Source organism: Lagenorhynchus albirostris, chromosome 2, assembly GCF_949774975.1.
Source record: "Lagenorhynchus albirostris chromosome 2, mLagAlb1.1, whole genome shotgun sequence".
Lineage (NCBI taxonomy): Eukaryota > Metazoa > Chordata > Mammalia > Artiodactyla > Delphinidae > Lagenorhynchus > Lagenorhynchus albirostris.
The window spans coordinates 37,947,641-37,974,106 of record NC_083096.1 but is presented as its reverse complement, the minus strand read 5'-3'; the positions used below and the strand labels follow the sequence as shown (position 1 = coordinate 37,974,106).

Sequence of the window (26,466 nt, the reverse complement as noted above, 5' to 3'; positions counted from 1 at the left end):
CTGCACCACTGCAGAGGGCACCTGTTCAATCTCTGGTTGGGGAACTAAGATCCCGCAAGCTGTGCAGTGTGGCCAAGAAAAAAAAAACAGATAGACAAGGGGGTCTATGGTTTACTGTAGTGGTTCTCAAGCAGGGGATATTTTGCAGTTTATAGGAAAAATTTTGGTTGTCACAGCTGTCAGTATGCTATTGACATTTAGTGGAGAAGAGGTCAGGGATGCCGCGTAGCATCCTAAAATGATGAGCACTGACCCCATGGCAAGGAATTATTCACCTCCAAATATTAACAGTGTCAAGTTTGGGAAACCCTGGTCTGGTAGGAGGAAAATAAAAAGCAGGAAACCGACAAATAAATAATTGGAAATTGTGTGACATTTACGAAGGAAACAAATGAGATCCTGGAATAGGAAATGATGGGGTGGGGTGGGCAGAGTGTGGGCAGAAGAATGCACGTTAGATAGGTATAAAATGATCTCTGTGAGGAAGTGACATTTAAGCTGAGAAGAAAAGATGTGGAGGAACCCACGAGGGGGAGGAGTATTCCAAGCAGAAGAAACAACATGAACAAAGGCTCTGGAGAGGGAATGTGACTGAGGGCTTGAGGAGATGGAGGTGCACAGTGACATGAGATGGGGTGAGGGAGCAGGGCCCAAGAGCATGGCCTCTTCAGCCATGGTCAGGAGTTCAGATTTATTCAAGAACAGTGGGCAGAAATTTTGTATCCTTCAACCTTACCAAATTCATTGATTAGTTCTAGTAGTTTTATGGTGGCAACTTTAAGATTATCTACGTATAGTATCATGTCATCTGCAAACAATGACAGTTTTACTTCTTCTTTTCCAATTTGCATTCCTTTATTTCTTTTTCTTCTCTGATTGTTGTGGCTAAGACTTCCAAAACTATGTTGAATAAGAGTTGTGAGAGTTGACATCCTTGTCTTGTTCCTGATCTTAGAGGAAATGCTTTCAGCTTGTCACCATTGAGTATGATGCTTGCAGTGGGTTTGTCATATATGGCCTTTATTATGTTGAGGCAGGTTCCCTCTGTGCCTATTTTCTGTAGAGTGTTTATCATAAATGGGTGTTGAATTTTGTCAAAAGCTTTTTCTACATCTATTGAGGAAATACTCCCATTTACCATTGCAACAAAAGGAATAAAATACCTAGGAATAAACCTGTCTAAGGAGGTGAAAGACTTGTGCTCAGAAACCTATAAAACACTGATGAAAGAAATCGAAGATGACACAAACAGATGGAGAAATAAACCATGTTCTTGGATTGGAAGAATCAGTATTGTGAAAATGACTGTACTACCCAAAGCAATCTACAGATTCAATGCAATTCCTATCAAACTACCAATAGCATTTTTCACAGAATTAGAACAAAAAGTCTTACAGTTCGTATGGAAACACAAAAGACCCTTAATAGTCAAAACAATCTTGAGAAAGAAAAATGGAGTTTGAGGAATCAGGCTCCCCAACTTCAAACTATACCACAAAGCTACAGTAATCAAGACAGTATGGTACAAAAACAGAAAAAGCTACAGTAATCAAGACAGTATGTTACAAAAACAGAAATATAGATCAATGGTACAGGATGGAATGCCCAGAGATAAACCCACGTACATATAGTCACCTAATTTACAACAAAGGAGGCAAGAACATACAATACAGAAAAGACAGCCTCTTCAATAAGTGGTGCTGGGAAAACTGGACAGCTACATGTAAAAGAATGAAATTAGAACACTACCTAACACCATACACAAAAACAAACTCCAAATGGATTAAAGACCTAAATGTAAGACCAGACACTATATAACTCTTAGAGGAAAACATAGGAAAAACACTCTGACATAAACTACAGCAAGATCCTTTTTGACCCACCTCCTAGAGTAATGGAAATAAAAACAAAAATAAATAAATAGGACTTAATTAAACTTAAAAGCTTTTGCACAGCAAAGGAGACCATAAACAGGACAAAAAGACAACCCTCAAAATGGGAGAAAATATTTGCAAATGAAACAACAGGCAAAGGATTAATCTCCAAAATATATAAACAGCTCATGGTGCTCAATATCAAAAAATAAACAATCTAATTAAAAAATTGGTGGAAGGCCTAAAAAGACATTTTTCCAAAGAAGATATACAGATTGCCAACAAACACATGAAAGGATGCTCAACATCACTAATCATTAGAGAAATGCAAATCAAAACTACAATGAGGTATCACCTCACACTGGTCAGAAAGGCCATTATCAAAAAATCTAGAAACAATAAATGCTGCAAAGGGTGTAGTGAAAAGGGAACCCTCCTGCACTGTTGGTGGGAATGTAAATTGATACAGCCACTATGGAAAAACAGTATGGAGGTTCCTTAGAAAACTAAAAATAGAACTACCATATGATCCAGCAATCCCACTACTGGGCATATACCCTGAGAAAACCATAATTCCAAAAGAGACATGTACCACAATGTTCATAGCAGCACTATTTACAATTGCCAGGACATGGAAGCAACCTAAGTGTCCATCGACAGATGAATGGATAAAGAAGATGTGACGCATATATACAATGGAATATTACTCGGCCATAAAAAGAAATGAAACTGAGTTATTTGTAGTGAGATGGATGGACCTGGAGAGTGTCATACAGAGTGAAGTAAGTCAGAAAGAGAAAAAAAAATACTGTATGCTAACGCATATATATGGAACCTAATAAAACAGTACTGATGAACCTAGTTGCAGGGCAGAAATAATGATGTAGACATAGAGAATGGACTTGAGGACACAGGGTGGGAGGGGGAAGGAAGCTGGGGTGAAGTGAGAGTAGCATCGACATATATACGCTACCGAATGTAAAACAGCTCGTGGGAAGCAGCAGCATAGCACAGGGAGATCCGCTTGGTGCTTTGCGGTGACCTAGAGGGGTAGGTTAGGGAGGATGGGAGGGAGGTTCAAGAGGGAGGGGATATGGGGACATATGTATATATATGGCTGATTCACCTTGGTGTACAATAGAAACTAACATAGTATTGTGAAGCAATTATACTCCAGTAAAGATCTATTAAAAAAAAAATAGTGGGCAGAGGACTTGAATAGGTAATTCTTTAAAGAAGACATACAAAGGGCCAACAGGTACATGAACAGATGCTCAACATCATTAACCATCAGGGAAATGCAAGTCAAAACCACAATGAGATGTCATTTCACACCTGTCAGAATAGCCATCATCAAAAAGGTAAGGAATTCCCTGGTAGCCTAGTGGTTAGGCTTCTGGGCTTTCACTGCTGTGGCCTGGTTTCAGTCCCTGGTTGGGAAACATCCTGCAAGTCCCATGGTGCGGCCAAAGAAAAAAAGATGAGATAAGTGTTGGTGAAGGTGTGGAGAAAAGAGAATACTTGTGCACCATTAGAGGGAATGTAAATTGGTGCAGCCACTACGGAAAACAGTATGAAGTTTCCTCAGAAAGTTAAAAAAATAAATCTACCATATGATCCAGCAATCCTACTTCTGGGTGTATATTGGAAGGAAATGGAATCACTTTTTCAAAGAGATGTCTGTAACTCCCGTGTTCATTGCAATGTTATTCACAATAGCCAAGATATGAAAACAATGTAAGTGTCAGTCAGTGGATGAATGGATAAAGAAGATGTCACACACACACACACACACACACACACACACACACACACACACACACAGAGGAATATTCAGTCATGAAAAAAGAAGGAAATCCTGCCTCTTGGGACAACATGAATGGACTTTGAGGGCATTCTGCTAAGTGAAATGAGACAGACAGAAAGACAAATACTGCATGTCTTCACTTATATACACAATCTTAAAAAGCTGAACTCATCAACATAGAGAAAAGGATGGTGGTTGCCAGGGGCTGGAGGGAGGGGGAAATGGGCGGATGTTGATCAAAGGATATAAACTTCCAGGTTTATAAGATGAATAAGTTCTACAGATCTAATGTATGGCGTGGTGACTATAATTAATAATACTGTACTAGACACCTGAAAGCTGTTAAATGACACACAGAAAGGTCATTATGTAAGCGGATAGAAGTGTTAGCTAACCTTATTGCAGTAATCATTTTGTAATATATATGTGTATCAAGTCATCACATTTGATACCCCTGGGGAAAAAAAAATAGTGGAAAGTCACTGGAAGGTTTTTAGTGGAGGGAGGGGAGTCATGGCTCACTTTACATTTTAGAAAGAAAGTTCTCTCTGTGTGGAGGTTGGCTTATGAACCCAAGGAAGTGTTCCAGGCTGGGACCTGTCAGCATGAAAACAACATTTAAAGCCATGAGAAATGGATGAAATCACTGAGAGAGGAAGTAGGGACATGACAGTATGTCATGCTAAGGGGCTTGCATTTTATCTTTAGGCCAGCGCAGACCCGTGGAAGGGTCTCATGCAGGGAGTGATGTGATCAGATAACCCTGTGGGTGAAGTGGGGAGCGTGGCTTGGAGAGCCTGGACGAAAGCTGGGCTTGAGTTCCAGGCTGTTGTAGGAACCCAGGCTCAGTGCAACTGGGACCTGAACTATGGCCACGGCCACGCGAGGAAAAAGAGGAGGGACAGAATTGGGAGCTAGAGGTGATAAAAAATGGTTGGCTGTGGGAAGTGCAGTGGGAGAATTTTCTGGCCTGGCCACCTGGGTGGTGGGCTGAGCTAGGGATCATGCCTCCTGGAATGCAGATCTGCCTTCTATCACTTTCCACGGCTCCCCTGGGGAAAACCCGCTGGGGCCGGTGGTTTGTTAGGAGAATTGGACCCGGGTACCCCTGAGCCCACTTGTCCCATGCAGCCCCCTTTCTGCCTCCTCACTGTGGTTCTCAGGGGCCACCAGCACCTCTTTAAGAGCCTCTTTCTGTGATCGCGTCCCCACCGCGGTGTCACTCAGGCCCCAACCCTGTGTGTGTCTCTGCAGGGGCCCATGCCTGCTGGCATGCTGGTCGAGCGCTCCTCGGACTCCGGCAAGACCTGGCAGGTGTACCAATACCTAGCTGCCGACTGCACGTCTGCCTTCCCCCGGGTCCGCCAGGGCCAGCCTCAGAGCTGGCAGGATGCTCGGTGCCAGCGTCTGCCCCAGAGGCCTAACAGGCGCCTGGATGGGGCCAAGGTAGGCAGAGGGACCCTGAAAATGTAGGCACGGGGAGAGGTCTCTCCCATCCCATCGCTACATGGTCACCAGGCTTTGGAGAATCTATGAGAACCACCCCCTTCCCCAGGCAGTGAGCCTTGCTGTCTTTCCTGAGCTCCCCAATAATGATCCCTCTGGGCACGTCTTTGCTGCACATCCGCTTTGCTGCCCAGGAAGGATATTTCAGAAACACACTGAGTGTATTGCATAACCCAACCCAGCTCTCTCCTTGAATCCTCCCACCTGGGGTCAAATCCTTTCATTTCTTTCATCACTGCTCCCTCGCTCCCACCCTCAGGGGCTGTATTTTGTCTCCTTTCTCTGGCTGAGGCTCAGGGGAGCCCTCAGAGCTGCTCGGAGCGCTGCCTTTCCTGTAGGCAGTGCGTCTCTTTCCTTCCCTGCAACAACTCCTCCTTGGTTATTGCCGTATCTAGATCCACGTAACCACATGCCCCAGACCACACGTCAGAACACAGGACTTTTCCCTGATTTGTGGGAGGTTGATGTGAAAACTCTTCCTGGGATATGCAGCTGAAGTCACATCCAATGAGTGTTTTTTTTTAATCAAGTAAGAACGGCATAGTTGAGATTGGGGTTGTCTAGAGTGTGGCGGTCAGCACGTCCATGCATCCTTGGCTCTGGACCCTCTCACTCATCCTGGGTCTTTGGAAAATTAGTATCCCCTAAACCCTCATAATGTCTATTATATATCTTACTGTAACTTCTGACCCAAGGAAATCAGGAAATTCTTGGGATAGCTCTATTTTCAACTGGAGAGGAGAGGTTGTACACACACACACACACACACACTCATCTAAGGCCCAGTGATCATCTCCCTCCCCCAGAGTGATTGGCAGACCTCACATCCATGGTCATCTCAGGCTCCAGGTAAGAAAGACCTTAGTATGAGAAGGTCAGGGCATTGAATGGAAAGGAGGACCTCTGGGCTTGGGCCACAGTTCACCTCTTCCTCAGGTCTTCCATTTCCCCTCTCTCTGCAGGTCCAACTTAACCTTATGGATTTAGCCTCTGGGATCCCAGCAACTCAAAGTCAAAAAATTCAAGGTCAGTGTGGCTACTCCTCTAGCCTGTGGGACTGTGGATGGGGAACAAAACATGGTTGCAACCCAGATCATGGACATTTCCTTGTCTTTTCTACCTCTGTCAACATGGTTGGATTGAACCCTTGCCCTGCTCAGCCCATAGGGGTATTGTGGTGGCCTCAGAGGCTCAAAAGGCCTGAGCCAGGGTGGACTGGGTCTTTTCTGTCGTGGGAAGGTTGAGGAAGATGGAATGGTGCGACCAGAATTCCTTTCCTTCTCATCCTGCCCTAGGAGTCTCTATTTGCCTCTAACTTCCCGTTCTTTATTTTCCCATCTCTACCCCCTCCCTCCTTGTTGTTTGTCCCCCTCAGAGCTGGGGGCGATCACAAACTTGAGAGTCAACTTCACCAGGCTGGCCCCTGTGCCCCAGAGGGGCTATCACCCTCCCAGCGCCTACTATGCCGTTTCCCAGCTGCGTCTGCAGGGGAGCTGTTTCTGTCACGGCCATGCTGACCGCTGTGCCCCCAATTCCAGAGCCCCTGCCAGCCCCTCCACCACTGTGCAGGTGACAGCCCAGGGAGGGGGAAAGGAGAGGGGAGGGGCAAGACCCGGGCAGACTGACGCGTCTTTGGCTTCTATAAAGGAGGGAGGGCACTAAATCTAAGACTCGAGTACTTAATATTTTAGCAATGGTGAAAATGATTCTAAATGATTATCATTTCAAAGGTCAGATTTTGCAGCACTTCTTTGGACCTGCTTTATGGTTTGAAATTATTTTTATTCAGTAACATAGAAGTATATGTAAGTATAAGCATACATATAAGTAGAAGTATAAGCATGGGTGTTCGTGGGGAAACTTAAGGCATTGATTTTCAGCACTGGCTGCACATTGTAATTTCCCAGGGAGCTAAAAGACATCACCCAGACCCACACCTTCATACACTCTGATTTTATTATTGTTATTTAAAGCCCCGGGTGATTCTAACATCCTGCCAGGGTTGTTCTGACATCCTGCCATAGAGCCACTGGTTTGGGGACTGTAAAGTCCCATGTAGAGGGGAGATATGGGGCAGGGTGAGAGAACAGAGTCTAACACAGATGCTAAGTCCACCCCAGAGCTGTTGAGTCAGATGCATCAGGCACGGAAGAGAGAAACTCCAGCTTAAGAAGCAACCCAGGGGATTTTGCTGTGAAACCAAACTTGAGAATCATCAGTAGAGGAGAGAGAGTCTAGGACCAAGAAGCAGAGGGAGCTGTCATTTCACTTTTCTGGGGTTTCGGTTCTTCTGTTAACAGATGGGACTATGATATTTGCCCCAGTGATAGAGGCGCACGATGAAATCATGTAAAGCGACCCTTGAGGGAAATACAGGTGACATGAGCATCGGGCAGCTTTATCCTTTCCACTTCTGGGCCAGCGCTTGCCCTAGGCTACAGAGGAAGGCAGAGGGAGACCAGTGCCAGAGATGTGTCATCCATTAGGGTCCATAAACAAAAGACCAGAACACAGGCTGAGCAGGATTCTGGCCTATGAGGATGTAGAGGAGGGCAACGGCCTGCCCAGCCCCGGTGGTTCTCAAATCTGGCTGCACAATGGAATCACCACTTTATAAAGTACCGATGGCTGGGCCTCGTCCCTGAGATTGGATTGAATTGGGCCTGGGCATTGGTGTGTTTTAAAAAGCTCCCCAGATAATTCTGAAGTGCGTTCAGAGTTGAAATCCATGGAATTAGAGAGACAAGGCAAGCCAGGTGAAGGACATGCCGTTCTAGCTGGCAGGATTTTGCTGGTGAATAGATAGTGAGGGGACTTCTAGTCAGGAAGAAAAACGTCCGTACAGGCCAAAAGGTGGAGAGAAGTAGGGCTTGTCCTGGGAGCGGCTAGTTCAGCTCAGCTGTGCTGTTAGGAGTGAGTAGGGGATGAGGATGGAGCAAACACAATATAAGTCCTAGATGCCAGCCTGCCGGTGGTGAGCTTAATATGGAAGACAATTAGCACGCAATTGCTATTCTATTTTTATACCTTAATGAGTCTAGGAACAATTCAGCATTGCAGTCTTATTAGCCAAACAACTGCAGTCATAGATTGTTGGAATGTACATCTCCAGGGGGCCCACAAGCTTCTAGAATCACAGTTTACCAACAAGGCTGTCTAAGCACTTTACAGGTGCTGTTTTGGACTGGGCAGCATGGGGATGGCCAAATGCAAGGGCTGAGCTTTTAAAAACCTATATGGAGGAGGAGTGCAGGTGTGCATGCATGCACACACACACACACACACACACACACAGACCACACAAGCCGGCATCTGGGAGTGTCATAGGAGCTGAGTGAAGGCTGGAGGAGCTGGGGTCTGAGCTGGACCCTGGGGACAGAGCGGAGAGGGCAAGTCCATCGCTGGGACGCTCCTGTGATAATTATTCATGGTAACCTATGGCCCCTCTCCTAGGTCCATGGGGTCTGCGTCTGCCAGCACAACACCGCCGGCCCCAACTGTGAACACTGTGCACCCTTCTACAACGACAAGCCCTGGAAACCCGCAGATGACCAGGACCCCCACGAATGCCAAAGTATGAGCCTGGGATCCCCCACCTCCCCTGCAGCAGCTGGTTGGGGTGCTGGCCCATCGGGGACACGAGGAGAATCTAGTCTTTATTATTTAAATCTAAACCTAATTGCATTCTGTAATTTACGCTCTCCTTGCTCTTTGGGGAAAGAGGGTATTTGAGAAAGCGTTTGAGTTGCATCTTCCCGCCGCTCCTGGCTCTTCTCCTCAGCCAGGCCTGGAGGGACCACGATTTGGTCCATGCTTCTGATGCCACGTGCCTTTCGTGCTAACCACAGGTCCTCCTACTTCTGGCCTATCCAGTGTAGGACATACGTGGTTCCCTGTTGTCATTCTTTCTACTTCAGATGTTCCTCCAGTGTTGAAATCCATGGAATTAGATTCCTGGAGGCCGGGCCCTTCCCTGCATAAATGAGGGCAACAAAGATCCCAGCCCAGAGAAGGGCAGTGACCCAGCAGGAGACCCAGCAGGTGGCAGTGGGGGAGGGTTGACATGGGACCATGCAAAGGGCTCTCTCTTTGGCTCAACATGGGTATTATTCTTGGGTCAGTCCCCACACTGGGAGTCAAGAGGCCTGAGTTCCCTGTTTTCCTTTCTTACTGGCTATATAACCTGAAATAAATTACAAAAGCCTCCCTGGGCCTCAGTTGCCCTGTTTCCCAGACCTGAGCATCTTGCAGAGTTGCTGGGGATGCCAGTGAGTCAGTGTGGAACGTGCTTTGTACACGGCAACGGTGCTGCTCAAATGTCAGCCCTAGTAATCCCTTTTGCAGGGTGTGACTGCAACGGACACTCAGAGACATGTCACTTCGACCCAGCCGTGTTTGCCGCCAGCCAGGGGACACATGGAGGTGTGTGTGACAACTGCCAACACCACACTGAGGGCAAGAACTGTGAGCGGTGTCAGCTGCACTATTTCCGGAACCGGCGTCCTGGTGCTCCCATTCAGGAGACCTGCATCCGTGAGTAGGGGCTCCAGGGACCCAAGGCAGCATAGGTCTGTTAATCCCCATCTGTTCTGGGCTCAACAGAGCACACGTTCCTAAGGACATACAGGCCCTCAGGAAGCGTGAAGACTTGGTTGTGTGTCAGGACTTGTGGGTAATTGTTTTTAACTTAGCTGTGCCCTTCTAAGCAAGTCAGTGTGGTTTGCTCCTTATTTTTCTGCTTCCTCCAACATTAAGGACCCCTCCATGGCAGGGGTTATTCTTATATCCTTGGGCCCTAGCACAAGGACAGACAAATAACTGATGCTCCAGGAATGTTTATTCAATGAACATGTAAGTCACCCAGGAGTGACTTAACACATCACAAGGGCCAGTGAGTTCATATGGGAGAGAGCAAAGAGATAGAAGCACTCCGATCCGGGTGGGGTTCATCAGGTAAGACTTCCTAGGTGAAGGAAGAGTCTTCGTTTTGAAAGCCATGAAAGGGGCTTGGGTTTTGGGGTGGGAGAAAGTTGGTTCACTTCCTGTTGATATTTATCTATTTATGGAAAGAGTGAGAAAGTCTTGAGTTTGACTTGTTTCCAGCACTTGCTTGCTGTGTGACCTTGCGTATGTTCTTTGAACATCTCTGAGCCTCAGTCTCCTCATCTGTGCAATGGGGATGAGCATCCTCACCTCTCAGGATTATCGTGAGGATGACATAAGGTGACAGGCAAGAGTGCCCAGCTCCGTGCTGGCCACAGAGTAGCCATTCAGTAAATAATGCCAACCACAACTTTTATAGTGCTTAACATGTGCCAAGCACTGTTCCGTCTGCTTTACACTTACTCATTGATTCCTCATAAGAAGCCTATGAGTGTTGTATAATTACCCCCATTTTATAGGTGAGAAAGCTGAGGCACAGAGGGATTCAATAACTCAACTAAGGTGGTAAGGTTGTAAGTCAGGAAGTGGTGGAACAAGGATTTGAACCAGGAAGCCTGGCTTCTCGAATGTGCTCTCTGCTTTTCTTCTTTGTCCCTCCTGCCGTGGCTGCCTTTGTCTCTCAGCCTGTGAGTGTGATCCGGATGGGGCAGTGCCAGGAGCGCCCTGTGACCCAGTGACCGGGCAGTGTGTGTGCAAGGAGCAAGTGCAGGGGGAACGCTGTGACCTGTGCAAGCCGGGATTTACAGGACTCACCTATGCCAACCCGCAGGGCTGCCACCGTGAGTAGGGGGCCCAGCCTGCCGTGGCGTGGGGCAGGCGCCTGGGGCCACCAGATCTGTGACTGGCCCTACTCACTGAGCTGCGTGTCGGGTGCTTTGCCACTGGCTTCCAGCAGGTGACAGCACAGGCCTGACGTGGAAGGTGGGACAGGGTCCTCCTGAGGGAGGGCAGGCAGGTGGCCAAGCAGCCAGTTGTGGGGACTGGTGGGAAAGTGCGGTGGCCTTATGAGTCAGCCAGGTTATCTGGAGGGAACGGCCCTACTTGTTCTTTTCCCAGGCTGTGCCCCTCCCTGGTGCACGTCCTCTGGGGGTAAGATTTTGGTGGCCCGGTCCCCGAGCTCAGCAGCCCTCCCTCCCGTGCAGGCTGTGACTGCAGCGTCCTGGGTGCCCGGCGGGACATGCCGTGTGATGAGGAGAGTGGACGCTGCCTGTGTCTGCCCCACGTGGTGGGCCCCAAATGTGACCAGTGCGCTCGCTACCACTGGAAGCTGGCCAGCGGCCGGGGCTGTGAGCCATGTGCCTGCGACCCGCACAACTCCCTCAGCCCCCAGTGCAACCAGGTACATGGCGGGGTAGAGCATGGGCCCCTCAGCAAGGGAGGGCTCCCGCCCACCAGCCTCTGTCTCCCCTCCGCACTGCCCTTCTGGGTCTTTCCAAAGTCAGACTGGGCTGCTTCTGTCCGCCTTCCCCTGGGGAGGCCACCAAATGTCCCTCCGTCCGTGGCTCGCAGCCTTTGGCAATGCCACATTCGCACACCTTCTGCAGGGCCGTCCTGGGCTTTGACTGCAGAGCTTGTGTCCTCGTGGGAGCCCTTGCTTTGGGGTGCACTGGGGAGTTCTGCCCCCTGACCGGTCTCTCCCCGCACAGTTCACAGGGCAGTGCCCCTGTCAGGAAGGTTTTGGTGGCCTGACCTGCAATGCTGCAGCCATCCGCCAGTGTCCTGACAAGACCTACGGAGATGCAGCTATGGGATGCCGAGGTGTGCTCACTGAGTGGGGACGCGGAGGACATGGGGGGGTGTGCTCGGGTGGGCTCGTGGTGGGGACACGTGGGTCTGTGGTGGGGGAGGGCATCCCGTACTGGTCCACGCGGGGTGGGCCCTGGCAACCCATAGGAGCGCTCGCTCCCCACCGCTGCCCCGGGGCTGACACCAGGCCATCCCCATGTCCCTATGTGCGCATGACAGGAGGGCTGCTTTGCTTCCTGCTCCCCTGAGAAACCATTTCCCAGAAGCCATCTGCAGGAAACGTCCTCCTCTCCCTCTTCATAGGTGGAGAAAGTGAGTCCTGAGGGGGAGTCAGTTTGACGAGTAGTGACAAGGGCACGCAGACCCAAGTCTGTTCTCAGCTCTGTGACCTCGGGAGGAGTTGCTCCCCCTCTTCAGGCCTCAGTTTCCTCATCTGGGCAAGGGGCACACTGCCTCAGACGCTTCATCTGTGCGAATGGGAAAACGAGCGTGTTAACTCTGCCACAGAGTGTGTGGTGAGGGTCAGAAGCGTTAGCGGGTGCCTGGTGAGGCTCAGAACAGTGCCTGCCACGTCGGAGGTGCTACGTAAGGGCTTGCTGTCGTTACCATGATTTCATTCTGGCCTTGACTGTCTTATGCTAAGTGTGAAAGACCCTGAGGTCAGACCTCCTCTTCGGGCTTTCCCCACAAACACCTGATCTTCCTGACCCCCAGGCCTCTGACCATCATTTCTCCCCCCTTAGCCTGTGACTGTGACTTCCGGGGAACGGAGGGACCAGGCTGCGATAAGGCCTCGGGCCGCTGTCTCTGCCGCCCTGGCTCGACCGGGCCACGCTGCGACCAGTGCCAGCGAGGCTACTGTGACCACTACCCGGTGTGTGTGGCCTGCCACCCCTGCTTCCAGACCTACGACACCGGCCTCCGGGAACGGGCCCTCCGCCTCAGCAGCCTCCGTAATGCCACCACCAGCCTGTGGCCTGGGCCGGGCCTGGAGGACCGCGGCCTGGCGTCCCGGATGCTGGACACGAAGAACAAGCTGGAGCAGATCCAAGCCATCCTCGGCGGCGCCTCGGTCACGGAGCAAGAGGTGGCCCAGGTGGCCAATGCCATCGTCTCCATCAGGTCATTCCCTCTCCCTGCCGAGCCACGTGGGTCCACATAGGGGCACACTGGTCCTTCCTTACATGGGTTACAGCCCTTTACCGTCTACCGAGGCTTCTCACAGGCGCCTCTCTTTTCACTGTCACGACAGTCCTGGGAGGTTGGCGTGGTGGGTGTTACTCCTTGCATTTTGCAGATGAGGAAACAGGCACAGATAGGTGACATGATAGAGTCACGTGGCCACCGAGGGGCAGAGCGGGGCAGCGGGAGCACAGGCACGAGCCCAAGTCCTGAGTTCTTTCAAGTGCCCGGTGCCGCCCGTGGGAGAGTCAGCTCTGCATTAGTCAGCCTTGTGGAGGGCATCTGAGAGGCAGGGCTCTAAAAATAACTTGCGTTTGCCTTTGGAATGGGAGCAGTCCCACCCACGGTCTCCTCCCACCAGCCGAGGTGCCTTCTCAGTGAGGTTTCCTTCTGAAGTTTTCATGAGTTTGCTTTCCCTGAGCACTTGCTGACTGTGAGGGCCTGAGCCATCTAGGTGTGCCATTGACCTTGGTCTCAGCACTGAGTAGGGAGTCCGCAGGCGGTTGGTAGGCTGGGTGTGCAGGCCTGGTGGGGCTTTCCAGAAGGACGGTCCGTGCTGAGCAAAGCCCGGCCATGGAGTACGCGAGGCTGGTGGAGGGAATGGTGGTGGGTGGAGCTGCAAAGGCCCTGGGAGGGAGGAACGTCTGGAAGCTCAGCCCTGGTGGGTCAGGGCAGGTGACCCCCTTCAGGTGGAGACCACCAGTGGGCTGCAGCTACGGGAGCTCTGTGGGGAGGTGTGGGCTGCAGAAGAGAGACTCGGGAGCCTGGGGTACAGGTGGTGGCTGATGTCGGCCTGTAGGCAGCAGAGGAGGGGGAGGGGCTCGGGGGGTGCTCCTCGTGGAAGCCGACGTTGGGAGGCGGAGGAAAGCCGGGACTGTTAGGGTCACACACGCCAAGGAGGGATCTGCCCGCACAGGGGTGGAGGGAGGTTGTGCTAGCTTTTGCCCAGCAGGATCCTCTCCAGCCTGCGGAGCCTCCCTTCTGTGGCTTTTACCGACGGCGTCTCTTTTTCCTGACTCAGTAGCGATTTCTCCGAGGGGATGGCTGGCTCTAGGGAGGAAGCCCCCTTCCTGTATTTTAGTGGAAGCTTCTCTCCCACTTCAGGCAGACTCTCCAGGGCCTGCAGGTGGATCTGCCCCTAGAGGAGGAGACCTTGTCCCTCCCGGGAGACCTGGAGAATCTGGACAGAAGCTTCAATCGCCTCCTCGTTATGTATCAGAGCAAGAGGGAGCAGTATGAAAAAATAAGCAGTGCCGATCCTTCAGGTGAGGAGGGGTACACAGACGCCACGCCGGGCCAGGCTTCATCTCCGTCTCCAGGCCTCCGGGTCCAGGGCCAGCTTGGTTCCCTCTCCTCTTCCCACAGGAGCCTTCCGGATGCTGACCGCGGCCCACCAGCGGTCATCCCAGGCTGCTCAGCAGGTCGCGGATAGCTCCCGCTCGCTGCTGCAGCTCAGGGACAGCCGGAGAGAGGCGGAGAGGCTGGAGCAGCAGCTGGGAGGAGCAGGAGGGGCCGGCGGCCCCCAGCTCGCGGCCCTGAGGCTGCAGATGGCTTCCTTGCCTGATCTGACACCCGCCGCCAACAAGGTGACTCCTGTCATGGAGCCCCACTTCCAGAGGCCCCCCGCCCCAGCTTGTCACTCACCGACTGTTGCTCCGCATTCCCCCCTGGGGCCACGTGGACCTCCCACACCCCCCCATCCCGACCCTTGACCCCGCATAGTGTGTTCAGCAGTTACCAAGGAAACACGTTTCTGGTGCCCAAGTTGCCGTGGAGATGTCTGGCTGCTTGTTTCCCAGGTGTGGGAGGGGAGTGATCACTGAGGAGGCTTGGGGACCCCCTCTGATGCCCCCCCATCTCTCCACAGCTCTGTGGGGGCCCCAGGGAGATGGCTTGCACCCCGGGAGCATGCCCTGGGGAGCTGTGTCCCCGAGACAACGGCACGGCCTGTGGCTCCCACTGCAGGGGTGCTCTCCCCAGGGCAGGTGGGGCCTTCCGGACGGCAGGGCAGGTGGCCGAGCAGCTGCGGGGCTTCAACGCCCAGCTCCAGCAGACCAGGCAGATGGTAGGTGTGGCTGAGGTGGGGTGGGCCCGTGGTGGAGGAGGCAGAGGGGACAGAGCCCCTAAGCGAGTCAGAGCTCCCATTCTGCAGCCAGGAGTCGAAAGCCCAGAGATGTCGGGTGACTTTCCCGTGGCCCTACAGCAAGTGAGAGAGAGAGTTTGAGGCCAGTGTTTTTACATCATCTCTTCTGGGGCGAAACTGAGCTAGTTACAAAAGTTTCCTAGGGAGATCTTGGGTAGCAGGTGCCGCCAGAATCCTCGGGGGCTGCCGAGAGGCCCTCTTGGGGCTTTAACCACTGCTGACCCATAGCGTGTGTCAGCAGATCAGGGCAGCCGAGGAAGCCACCTTGCAGGTGCAGTCAGATGCTCAGAGTCTGGAGATGCAGGTGAGCACCAGCCGCGCCCAGATGGAGGAAGACGTCACACGCACGCGGCTCCTCATTCAGCAGGTCCGGGACTTCCTCTCAGGTGAGCTGGTCTTCACCTTTCCCCGGGCTGATGTTTCGACTTCCGCCTGTCCTCAGTGCCCCATTCCCTGTCCCTCATCTCACTTGTCAGTCAGCTACTTCCTTCCCTGGTCTCCATGCCCCCTGGACCAGCCCCCATCACTCACCTGGATGGCTGCAGGGCCTCTAGGTGACCCCCCACCTCCTTCCTGCCCCCTCATAGCCCGTTCTCAGCAGAACAGTCTGAAACATCTTTGAAAAATGTATAAGCGGGGTCACATCCCACTCATGCCTAAAATCCTTCACTGGCTTTCCCTTGCTCTTGGGATAAGCTCTCAGCTCCTTACCATGGCCTCTGTTACCTCCTGGGTATGGCCTGTATCCTCTCCGCTTTGCTCACAAACCGTCTTTGAACAGGCCAGGCTCTTGCCAGCCTCAGAGGCTCTTGCTGTTCCTCTGCCTGGGATGCTCTCTCTAAGGCTGCTGATTCTTGCCCTCCAGGTCTGAGTTTAAATATCTCCCTCGGGGGGCCTTTTCTGACCACCCCCTCTGGTCATCCCCCTCCCCCATATTCCCCTCTGGAGTCTGACCTTCACTGCTGTACTCCGAGCCTGTGGTTGTTGAGCTCACCTGTCTACAAGTGTAATGTTTGTCTCCCAACTGGACTCTAAACTCCGAGAGGGCAGGGATGGCTGTCTGTCTTATTCACTGTGTCCCTGGCACTTAGCATAAGTCCAGGCCCAGAAAAGCATCCAATGTTGATTGATTGAATAAGTGAACCCGATCTCCTCCCTTGCCACCTGGGGAGTGGGAAGGTCCCTGGACAGGACTCAGGGAATCTGTGGGACTTTGGGCAAGTTGTTTTCCTCTTTGCCTCATCTTTTCGCTTCTGCCAACAGGGATGATAGTATTTTACAAGTTTATTCCGGGTGTCAAGCAACGACATAAAATGTGTTTTGACAAATTAAAGATGCCCTAGGAGTATGAACTGAGATTATTAAATTTCTGGTCCCTGCCAGGGAATGTGCTTGGCTGGGAGCCCAGTTAACAGGAGCTGACGGCCTGGTGTAATGACAGTCGTTCTTCCTGCTACTATTGCAGTGGTTCTGGTTCAAGAGGCCAGAGCCCCCTCTGGGGTGCAGGTGGCGGGTTGGAGAGAAGCAGGGACAGGCCAGAGTTTGGGGATGGGACTCACAAATAAGGAAGACCTTCCCTGAGTGAAGCTGCGTAAGGCAGGCTAGGTGGCCCCCCATCCTGCATCAACCCCAGCTAGGGGGTGGTGGGATAGGAAGCCTGTCCTTGGGGTGCAGTCTGGGCTCCAATGAATGGTCAGGGAGTGGCCGGGCTGCGGGCTCCCTGCTGTCCCCTCAGTTTGTGTCTTGTATCTCAGGTTGAGTCCTTGGACAGGATGAGGGGCAGAGAGAAGGAGCAGGGCCTGAGAGAGGCCTGGCCCCTGGGAGGGACCTGGGACAATTCTTACAGTCTCCATGGCTGTGGATTCTAAGGTCCAGAGTCCCGCTGCAGGAAGCATGGGTACCAGCTGCTGTGGGCGCACAGGGTCACAGCGAGGGCGGGAGACTGGAAGGCCAGTGGAGGAGGGAGGGGACACCATCTTTCTCAGGTCACCAGAGGAAGTGACAAAGATAATAGGTCAGGTTTCCTGAGTTCTTACTAAGTGCTGGGCACTGTTCTAAGTGCTTGACATTATTTAATCCCGACTGCCTACCACTTTGCATGTGAGGACTCCAGATACAGGGAGGTTAAGAAACCTGCCTAGAAGCATCCAGCTTGGAGGGAGTACGGGTAGGGTTCACCTCACTCCGGAGTCCACACTCTAGATTATTGCGTTACGAGATGGACCACCTCCCAGCGCCCCACCACCCATCTTGCTTCTTTGCCTTCTCTAATGTTTGTCCTCTCCCTGCATTGTCTCCCCTGCCCTGCCCCACCCCTCCCGACCTGGCTAATTCCTACACACCCTCTAAGGATCCCCTGGGTATCTCATTCTCCAGGAAGCTTTCCTGGACCTGTCAGACTGGGTTAGGAGCCCCTGTAACAGCCGTCCTAGCACCCTGAGCTTACCCCCGTCGCTCAGGGTTGTGCTTCCTTGCCCCACTAGATTTCGAGCTCCATGAGGGCAAGGACCAAGTCCAATCTGACCTGCAGTCTCAGCTCCCCACATCCTGCAGCTCGGAGCAGTGAATGTTTGCTGAGCCCACCCTGAGACTCAGAAGCCCATGAAATTGAATGTAACTCAGACCAAGCCCACGGGTGCAGCTGAAGTGAGGCAGAAAAAGGAAGGGCAGGTGCTAGGTGAGGGTGTGCTTGCCGTAAGAGGCTTTCTAGGGAAGGCACATATAAGCCGCGTTGAGAGTAGGACTCTGGGTTAGGTGAGAGGTTGGCGGGCTCTATGGGGAGGTCCCTGTGAAAGCTCGTAATTGGGGAAAAGGCCACTTCATTAAACTCAGCCACAATTATGCCTTGAGCTCCTGCAGTGTGCTGCCCTGGCCCCAAAAGGACATGGCAATAAAGAGGCATGGTTTCCACCTTCCAGGAATGTCCTTCCACCTGGCATGAGGAGGGGACTGGGTCTAGGACCTCTGTAGCCAGCTGGTGAGGAAACTTTGATTGCAGAGTAAGGCTGGGTGGGCCCCAGAGGAGTTAAGTGCTAGGGCAAACTATCTGGGTGGGCGGGTGCCCCCTTCCCTACCATGTCAGTACCAGTAGAATCTGTAAAAGTGACCATGGGGAGGAGATGCCATCTCTGCACTTCTGACCTTACTCTCTGACCCAGAGTTGGATTGTGAAATTCCTGCTACATTGATTTTTTCATATCATCCCTTGAGGTTGGGCATCGTGATTCCCATTTCACGGATCAGGAAACTGAGCTCAATGAAGCCAGTTGACTTGTCCCAGTTTGCTTGAATAGTAAAGAGGAGGCCTGAGACTGGAGCCCCTTCAATCATTCATTCAATGTACAAACAGAGTGCCTCCAAGCGCCATGCACTGTGCTAGGGGCTGGGCCATAGCTGTGGATGAAAGCCAGTCCCCGTCCTCACGTTGTTTACATTCTAGTGGGGAAATGACAGAAAACCCAATAAATGAGTTAAGCGTCCAGCACGTGGGTGGCGATAAATGTTAGGGAGGAAGATAAAGCTGAGAAGGAGGGTAAGGAGTGTTGGCAGAGGGTAGAGCTTGCGATCCTAGATTGGATGGCCTGGGCTGGCCCCTCTCAGAAGGTGACATGTGAGCAAAGCCCAGGTCATCTTGATCTGCCTTTGCAAAAGCGAGCACTCTGCCCCAGAGGAGGGGCACGTGGAAGGGTTCTTATTGCCAAGGAAGCAGTTCCAACCCCTGGCTGGTCTCCCCACTTCAGGGCTGATTATATCTGTGCTCCAGGCATTGTTCAGTACCAGCTGCCTGGTACCACCTCCTTCTCCCCAGCCTGCAGCTTCCTGTGGTGCCACTTAGTTGCCACAGCTGTGCCGACAGCCATCCTCCCGCGGCAGCGAGCCCGGAAATTCTCAGAGCAGGGCGCCTGAGTGTGCCTGGGAGGGAGCCGCAGCTCCTTGGGCAGCCCGGGCAGAGATGGCATGGAGGTGCTGCCCACGGGTGTTGTCAGCCTGGAGAGGCCTCTGATCTTTGGGGAGGTGGCTGAGCTCCCCCATTCCAATGGATGGTTTGTCTTCCAGACCCTGACACTGACATAGCCACCATCCAGGAGGTCAGTGAGGCCGTGCTGGCCCTGTGGCTGCCCACAGACTCTGCCACGGTCCTGCGGAAGATGAATGAGATCCAGGCCATCGCAGCCAGGCTCCCCAACGTGGACCTGGTGCTTTCTCAGACCAAGCAGGACATCGCTCGGGCTCGCAGGCTCCAGGCGGAGGCTGAGCAGGCCAGGTGTGGCCCTGGGCCCTGAACTTCTCCCAGGATCGGGCTGGGGTTTTGCCCCTCAACTCTGTTGCTGGAAGCGAGAGAGGAACGTCTGCAAGTCAGAGGGGTGCCGAGGGCTGGGAGACGGGAGGAGGTGCTTACTGTGGTGGGGAATGGTGAAGCGATATACAGCATCCAGCCGAAACTTTATTCGGCACAGCCCCGTCTTCCTTATTGGAAACCGTCCCCAGAGGCTGCCTCAGACAACCTGCTTGGTGAGGTCCTGGGGTGGAAAAGCTACTGAGTTAATACTTGGCTTCTTATCTTGGCTGGAAATGATATTCTCTGGACTGGGGAGTGAGTTGGATCCCACGTCTCTTCATTCACTGTGCACCCATTCCACCCTCCCCCCCCTCCATTCCCCCGGCCCCAGGAGCCGAGCCCACACAGTGGAGGGCCAGGTGGAGGATGTGCTGGGGAACCTGCGACAGGGCACGCTGGCACTGCAGGAGGCCCAGGACACCATGCAAGGCACCCGCCGCTCCCTTCAGCTTATCCAAGACAGGGTTGCTGAGGTAGGCATTATGGCTTCCTTCCCCCACTTGTGGGAATGAACATTCAGACTCAGGCGCAAGGCACAGAAGATGCCAGGAAGTGATCCGGGTGGAAACTGAGCTGGGGCCCTGAAGAAGGGAGCCTATGAGCCTTGAGCCTGGCTTCGAGCCTTTGGTTTTCTGCTCTCATGGCTGCTGCAGGAGTGGGTGGGGTTGGTCAGCTAAGCTGGAGAACTGGGAGGCCTGGATGCCGGGGGCACATAGAGGATTGGGATAGTGGCGATAGTGATGTCCTGCTTGTAGAGAGTTTTTGTGGCCTGATGAGTTGGAGGAGAGAAGAATGAAGGTCACTGCCTATGAGACCCACCCCAAACTCCGGGTCTCTTTTTCCACAAAGATTCAGCAGGTGCTGGGGCCAGCGGAAAGACTGATGACCAGCCTGATGGAGCAGCTGGGTGGCTTCCGAGCACGGATGGAGGAGCTCGGCCGCTGGGCGAGGCAGCAGTGGGCACAGGCCGCCCAGGCCCAGCAGCTGGCGGAGGAGGCCAGCAAGCAGGCACTGGGTGCCCAGGAGGTACCTAGAGGGCAGAGTTAGCCCAAGCAAGCATGGCCGGCGGGAGCAGGACAGGACTCTGTACACTTCATAAGACCATGGGCTCCAAAGCACTTCGAGTACCAGTTATTCTGAAATATCCAGCGGGGCCTTCAGGATTAAGGCGCACCTGGCCAGGCACCTGAATTCTCCCTCTGGATGCCTTTGGTGGAGCTGGTTCAGGGATGCTGGAAACAGTCAGTCCGCTCCCTCTCCTCTCACAGATGAAGTGGTGACTCTGTCCAGACCTAAAGCTCATCTACAAAGGAGGTCTCTTGACACCTGATCCAGAGCTTGTCCCCTGTCATGGTTATCCAGCCCAGACAGAAACTCTTGACTTAGCCCAACCTGAGCCCCATCACTGTCAGAATTAGATCAGAGAGAAGGTCGAAGAGCCAGTTTCAGTGTCTCCAGGGTACCGGTGGTCCCGGTACAATGGCCAAGCTGCCAAGCATACTATTAGGTGACGACTGTGTACCTGGCCCTGCACTGGCACTGTAGATGAAGGGAGGGGAAGTACAGAAGTTAAGGTATGGCTTGTGGCCCAGGGGCTTTTATAGGCAGAATCAACCCAGTGGGGATATTAGGAGGCACCTCATCTCTGTGTGCTGATTTGGGTTACATCAGGTCCTTTAGCCAAAGGTCTTTAGGACTTGGGATGATGATGATGTGGAGACTGTTCTTCCTTTTTCAGGGATTTGAGAGAATAAAGCAAAAGTATGCTGAGTTGAAGGACCGGCTGGGTCGGAGCCCCACGCTGGGAGAGCAGGGCAGCCAGATCTTAAGCATCAAGATGGAGGCGGAGGAACTGTTTGGGGAAACCATGGAGATGATGGACAAGATGAAAGGTGAGGGAGTGGTCCAGGGGCTTTGACTTCAGGGCATCCCTGAAGGCTGCTCCCAACCCAGGATTTCTGAGGCCTAATGTTTGGAGCTAGCAGTGCTAAGGCAGTGAGATCAATAGGGATTTCCTGAGCACCTAGTAAGTACAAGGCATATAATGTGGCTTTGAGGCGTGTGGACATGTTCACAAAGACTAGGCCTGCCCTCAAGAGGCTCGCGATCCATTTTTTCCTATTGGCCACCAGCTTCATGAAACTATTTAATAGCACAAAGAGGACTGTGATAAAAGCCCGAGTAACAGAAGCTCTAGGGGCTCAGAGGATAAATAACGTCAGAGGGAAATGTTCAGGGAAGGTAATGTTCAAAAAAGATAAGATTTGAGGTGGGCCTGGGAGGATGTATAAGCCTTGAAGAGGCTGTGAGGAGGAGAAGGGACATCAAGACATGTTCTGAGGATGGAGGCGGGATCACCCAACTGGAGAGGAGGGTTGATGAGGAGAGAACAGGTGGGAGAGAAGTAGCACGGAGCCAGTGTGGCTGGTCCACGTGGCCGGCCCCGATGCCAGGAGGAGGTGGGTAGACTCAGCCCTGGAGGCAGTAGGAAACCATCCAAGGGTTTTGAATACGGCAAACCATAATGAAAGAAGCTTTCGAAAGGGTTCTGAGGTTCCTCGGAAAGGAGAACAGAGATTTTCAGGCTCAGTCTCTGAGATGTGATGATGGGGTCACTGCCCTGTGAATGACAAAACCAGAGACTCTTTGAATTTTAGAGAAAGCTTTGGACAAAAATCTGTTTGGCTAGCTAGATGGACACTATGGAGAAAGGCGGGCTGGCAAGTTGACAGTGGTTGTGGCCGGCCACAACTGAAGGGGGAGGCGAGAGGAGCTGACCTAGATGGAGGAGTCCAGGGCTGGGTCAGTGCACGCCCTGGCCCTGTCCATCAGTGTCTTGTATGAAGATAAAGAATTTGCTAATCAGATCTGTGGATGACAGGTAGTTAATGCACTAGATAACAGAACCAGCATTCTAAGGCAGTCTCAGAAGTCTAAAAGGATGGGCTGAAACTAACAGGATAAAATTAAATAAGGAGAAAAATTCCCTCTCACTCTGGCCTTGTTTGGACCTAAACTCACAAGTATAGCTCAGGTGAGGTCTGGCTTCTCAGTGGATAATGTAGCTAAACACTTTATAACTGGTTAGTGATAAACACGTATGAGTTGTTACTCACCCGAAAAAGACCCAAGAGTTTTGAGTAACTGTAAGCTTGATATAAGTCAGAAGTGCCTTTGCTCCTGCCAAAAGAGCTAACAAATTCAAATCAGCCAAGACAAAGGGAGTAATGGCTCAAGGATGATATTAAGAATATTTAGTAACTGGTGTGTCCTGCACCTACCAGCCAGAAAGGCTCAGGTTGTAGCACTGGAGCAAGCATTTACCTGCTTGCAGGAATTTACCTTTAATTGCAGGGTTATGGGGAGGAGCATGCTTAAGGAGCCTTTGGGAATGGGGGTCGGGGAACAGAACAGCAACTGTAAAAATTTCAGTGTTTTATTAACCCATAGGTCCATGTGGGTACCCACTGGCTGAATGTCAGTCTGTTAATAACCCTGTTACACTCTGCTGATCTCCCAGGTGAGATCGAGTTCAATGGAGGCTACTACAGCTTCAAAAGGGATATTGACGAACCCACACACTTGAGAGGGAGGGTGGCCAGGGTTGGGATGTAGGGAAGGCCTGGTGATTATATCAGATGGGGAGTGGATGAAGGAGCTAGGGCAGTTTCATCTGGGGAAGATGGGGCCTCAGACATGTGAAGGACTGCCATGTAGGAAACAGAAAGAATAGATTCCGACACCCCAGGAGACAGACCTGGGACAATTGGGTGGCAGCATGATATGCTCAGATTCTGGCTTAACGAGAAGACTTTTTAACAAGCAGAACTGCCTGAAGTTGGAGCCTTGTGAGACAGTGCCCCCTGGCCCTGTTCCTGGAAAGTTCAGGCTGAGGCTGGGTACCAGCTCTCATGAATGTGGTACAGGGGGCTCCTGCCTAGGATGACAGGGGGGACAGGCTGGACTCGATCACTTTGGAGTCCCTCATATCCTCCACACATAATCTGGTGGTGGTATGTGGAATGGACTGAAGGAGGAGGACTAGACTTATCTGGAGTGGCATTTTTGGGGAGAGACAATGGGGAGGAATTCTGGTCACCCAGCTCTTTTGCCCTGGTGCCCACCTGAGGAAGCATTGGTGGGATGGCAGCCGTCTGGGTCCAACATAGCGGGTTTCTTATCTTGGTGCCGGTGGCCTCCCTCATCAGCCTGGGACAACTCTGCCTAGAGCAGAGGAGAAGAGTAGGGGCAGAGGATCCTTGGGGTAAGGGCTTCCTGGGTCTGGCCCCTGCCATGTTTCTCTAAGAGTGGGATGGGGGCTGGAGAGGCCTGAGGCTGGAGAGAGCTGCCTTAGGGGCCAGACTCCCTCAAGGTGGAGGTGATTTCTCTCGCAGATGCTGCGTCCAGGTGGGAGGAGAAGGAAGGGTTGGGAGTCTTCAGGTGTCTCACCAGCTCGTCTTCCTCCCCCTGGTGTTCCATCTGCCCTCAGACATGGAGTCGGAGCTGCTTCGGGGGAGCCAGGCCATCACGCTTCGCTTGGCGGACCTGACGGGGCTGGAGAAGCACGTGGAGCAGATCCGGAACCACATCAATGGGCGCGTGCTCTACTACGCCACCTGCAAGTGACGCGCCAGCGTCCAGCCTGTGGCCCTGCTCATCTGCCCTCTTTGCTTCTGGGGGCCAGGCCGACTTGGAATACTGTCCAGCTGCAGGAAAATTTTATGCAACCTAAAACACAGCCCGGACCACCCTGGTGTGCAGTTGTTAGGATTACTCTGGGCTGCAGCTGAGCCTGGGCTGATGGGACAACTACCGCTGAGGGACAGACATGGTGGAGGCGGGCCACATCCTTGTAACCAGGAGCTCTCAAGTGGAGGGCGCTTGGCCGGGCAGTGTCCTTGCCCTTCATTCTCCGTTGAGGCTGAATCCTGGACCAACACAGAAACATAACTAAAAATGATGTACAAGTGAAAAGCCCAATAAAAATCTATAGAAAGGAGCCTGGAGTTTCAAAGAGGGGAAATAGTCTGTCTCCCTGTGAAGTAAACATTTCTCATTTGTTTCTGTCTCCCATCTGGGGTTCCTGGGTACTCCTCTGTTCAAGCCCGAGGCCTGGTGGTGGGTGAAGAATAGGTTGCCCCCACTCTGCTCAGTCTAGCGACTCATCACCCAGACTTAGGGACACGGGGCCCCTTTGCTCCAGCAACTGATGGATTCTATACTTGAGAGACCAGAGGAGGCGTTTTCACCTCTGAACAACTATACAGTTTCTCGTTTACAGAAGAAAATGTAGAAATCCAGAGACGGGAAGCAAGCTGTTCAAAATCACACAGCTCCTTGAGGCAGAACTAAGACCAGACCCTGTGTCTCTAGAGATCTCAGAAAGAAGCTGTAAATGGATGTGTGTGTGTGTGTGTGTGTGTGTGTGTGTGTGTGTGTGTGCTGAAAATATGGAAATGGCACGAACGTTTGGTGCTAACTGTGGCCCGGACGCTGTGCTAGCATTTTATCTACATGAACTTCTTGGTCTTCATTGATCAGAGTAATTACTTATTGAGCTCTACGCTAGATACATCATCTGCACTATCTCATGATGTAGGTGGCACTGTTGTCCCCAAGTGAGGAAACCAAGGCACAAAAGGTTCAGTGACTCCCCCAAGGTCACAGATGTGGCAGGCAGGGCAGAGCTAGGCCTCAAACCCAAGTTCATCTATTACAGGCATTAGGAGGATGGCTGCTCGGGCTGGACTGTCTGGGTTCCGGTGGCACCTCCGCCAAAGGGTTGTTCTGAGAAGGAAATGAGTTGATGCGTGTAGCTCATGTCACTAGGTGCCTGGCCCACTGTGTGTCCCCCGACCACTCCTACCGTCGCTAGGTCCTACCTGACCTCAAGCTCTCTGTGCATTTTCCGCTCCAGGAGGCCCAGAAGCCCCTGAGCTGCTTCTGACTTAGAGAGGAACCAAAAGAAGCCTCATAGAAAAAAATATGTTCATTTTATTCAGCACAACACAGAGCCTGAAGCTGGAGGGAGAGGGAGACCAGAAAACTGGGAAGGGACAAGAACAATGTGTCTGATTTTCAGGGAGAGAGAGTGGAGCAGAGCCAGGATTTGAATTACGCGCTGAAAGAACAGTCAGCTTCCAATTTTCACTTAATTGAGTGTGTGTGTAGAGGGCATCCGGCCAGGATAATAATTCCTGACGGTACCTTGCCTTGGGTTTCTTTCTTTTTCATCTTGGAGGGTGTGGTCCTGCTTTTGGATGGGGGCAGGGAGAGGTGGATCAGAAGAGTGCTGGGCGTAGGCTGGCCAGGTTTGGACCTAATCCTGGAGTTAGGATTTGAACTTGGAGAGCTCACAAGCAGACCACGAAGCTGCCTGTCATTCATGCAGATGCGCAGGCCACTCCGTTAACGAGCCCATTCTGGCTACGAGGACGGAGGCTGGAGAGGCAAGATCCAGGGTGTGCTGAGCGGGGAGTCTGGGTCGATGCTCCATAGGGCTTTGCTCGGAGATGGTGACACAGCTTGGCCAGCCCATTAAGCTTTTCAGGACAAACGACACAGACCTGGGTGAGCGCTATCTACGGACACTCTGCAGAGCCACGGCACGTAGGGTTGGGGGCACGGAGCAGGCAGGCCAGGGGGACCTGGAAGCCTCGGGCGCCGCTCCGCCCGCCCACAGCTTCGGTGAGGCCTCCACGCTTGGGGACTCACTCCTGGGCCTTCTGTGAGGGTCTGTCCCAGGTGGCAGCTGTCTGCTGCTTCTGATCAGGCCTTGCTCGGCTTGCTCTCCCTTCTTCCCACTGCAGCGTAGACTCCAGGTTTGGAAAGGCAGAGAAGAGGTGAATAGCTATCTCTCCTGCAGAAGAAGGGGGTTCAGGGTGGGGGGGTGCTGTCGCCTCTGGTACCCCTCGGACCCCATCAC

The 26,466-nt window shown here is 52.4% G+C and overlaps 1 protein-coding gene across 2 annotated transcripts in view; it reads left to right on the top strand.

Moving 5' to 3' along the window:
* Positions 1-24,552, top strand: part of LAMB3 (laminin subunit beta 3) — a 42,291-nt gene extending 17,739 nt beyond the window's left edge. For both annotated transcript variants that reach the window (XM_060130627.1, XM_060130636.1), the window contains 18 exons: positions 4,936-5,127; positions 6,150-6,213; positions 6,563-6,756; positions 8,641-8,761; positions 9,532-9,720; positions 10,755-10,910; positions 11,274-11,470; positions 11,778-11,889; positions 12,621-12,999; positions 14,164-14,324; positions 14,425-14,645; positions 14,927-15,124; positions 15,444-15,588; positions 19,259-19,466; positions 19,873-20,014; positions 20,391-20,567; positions 21,280-21,433; positions 24,031-24,552. In XM_060130627.1, coding sequence (XP_059986610.1) covers positions 4,936-5,127; positions 6,150-6,213; positions 6,563-6,756; positions 8,641-8,761; positions 9,532-9,720; positions 10,755-10,910; positions 11,274-11,470; positions 11,778-11,889; positions 12,621-12,999; positions 14,164-14,324; positions 14,425-14,645; positions 14,927-15,124; positions 15,444-15,588; positions 19,259-19,466; positions 19,873-20,014; positions 20,391-20,567; positions 21,280-21,433; positions 24,031-24,167 — 3,147 coding nt within the window. In that variant the 3' untranslated portion in view covers positions 24,168-24,552. The remainder of the gene's footprint in view (positions 1-4,935; positions 5,128-6,149; positions 6,214-6,562; positions 6,757-8,640; positions 8,762-9,531; positions 9,721-10,754; positions 10,911-11,273; positions 11,471-11,777; positions 11,890-12,620; positions 13,000-14,163; positions 14,325-14,424; positions 14,646-14,926; positions 15,125-15,443; positions 15,589-19,258; positions 19,467-19,872; positions 20,015-20,390; positions 20,568-21,279; positions 21,434-24,030) is intronic.
* The last annotated feature ends 1,914 nt before the right edge of the window (positions 24,553-26,466 follow it).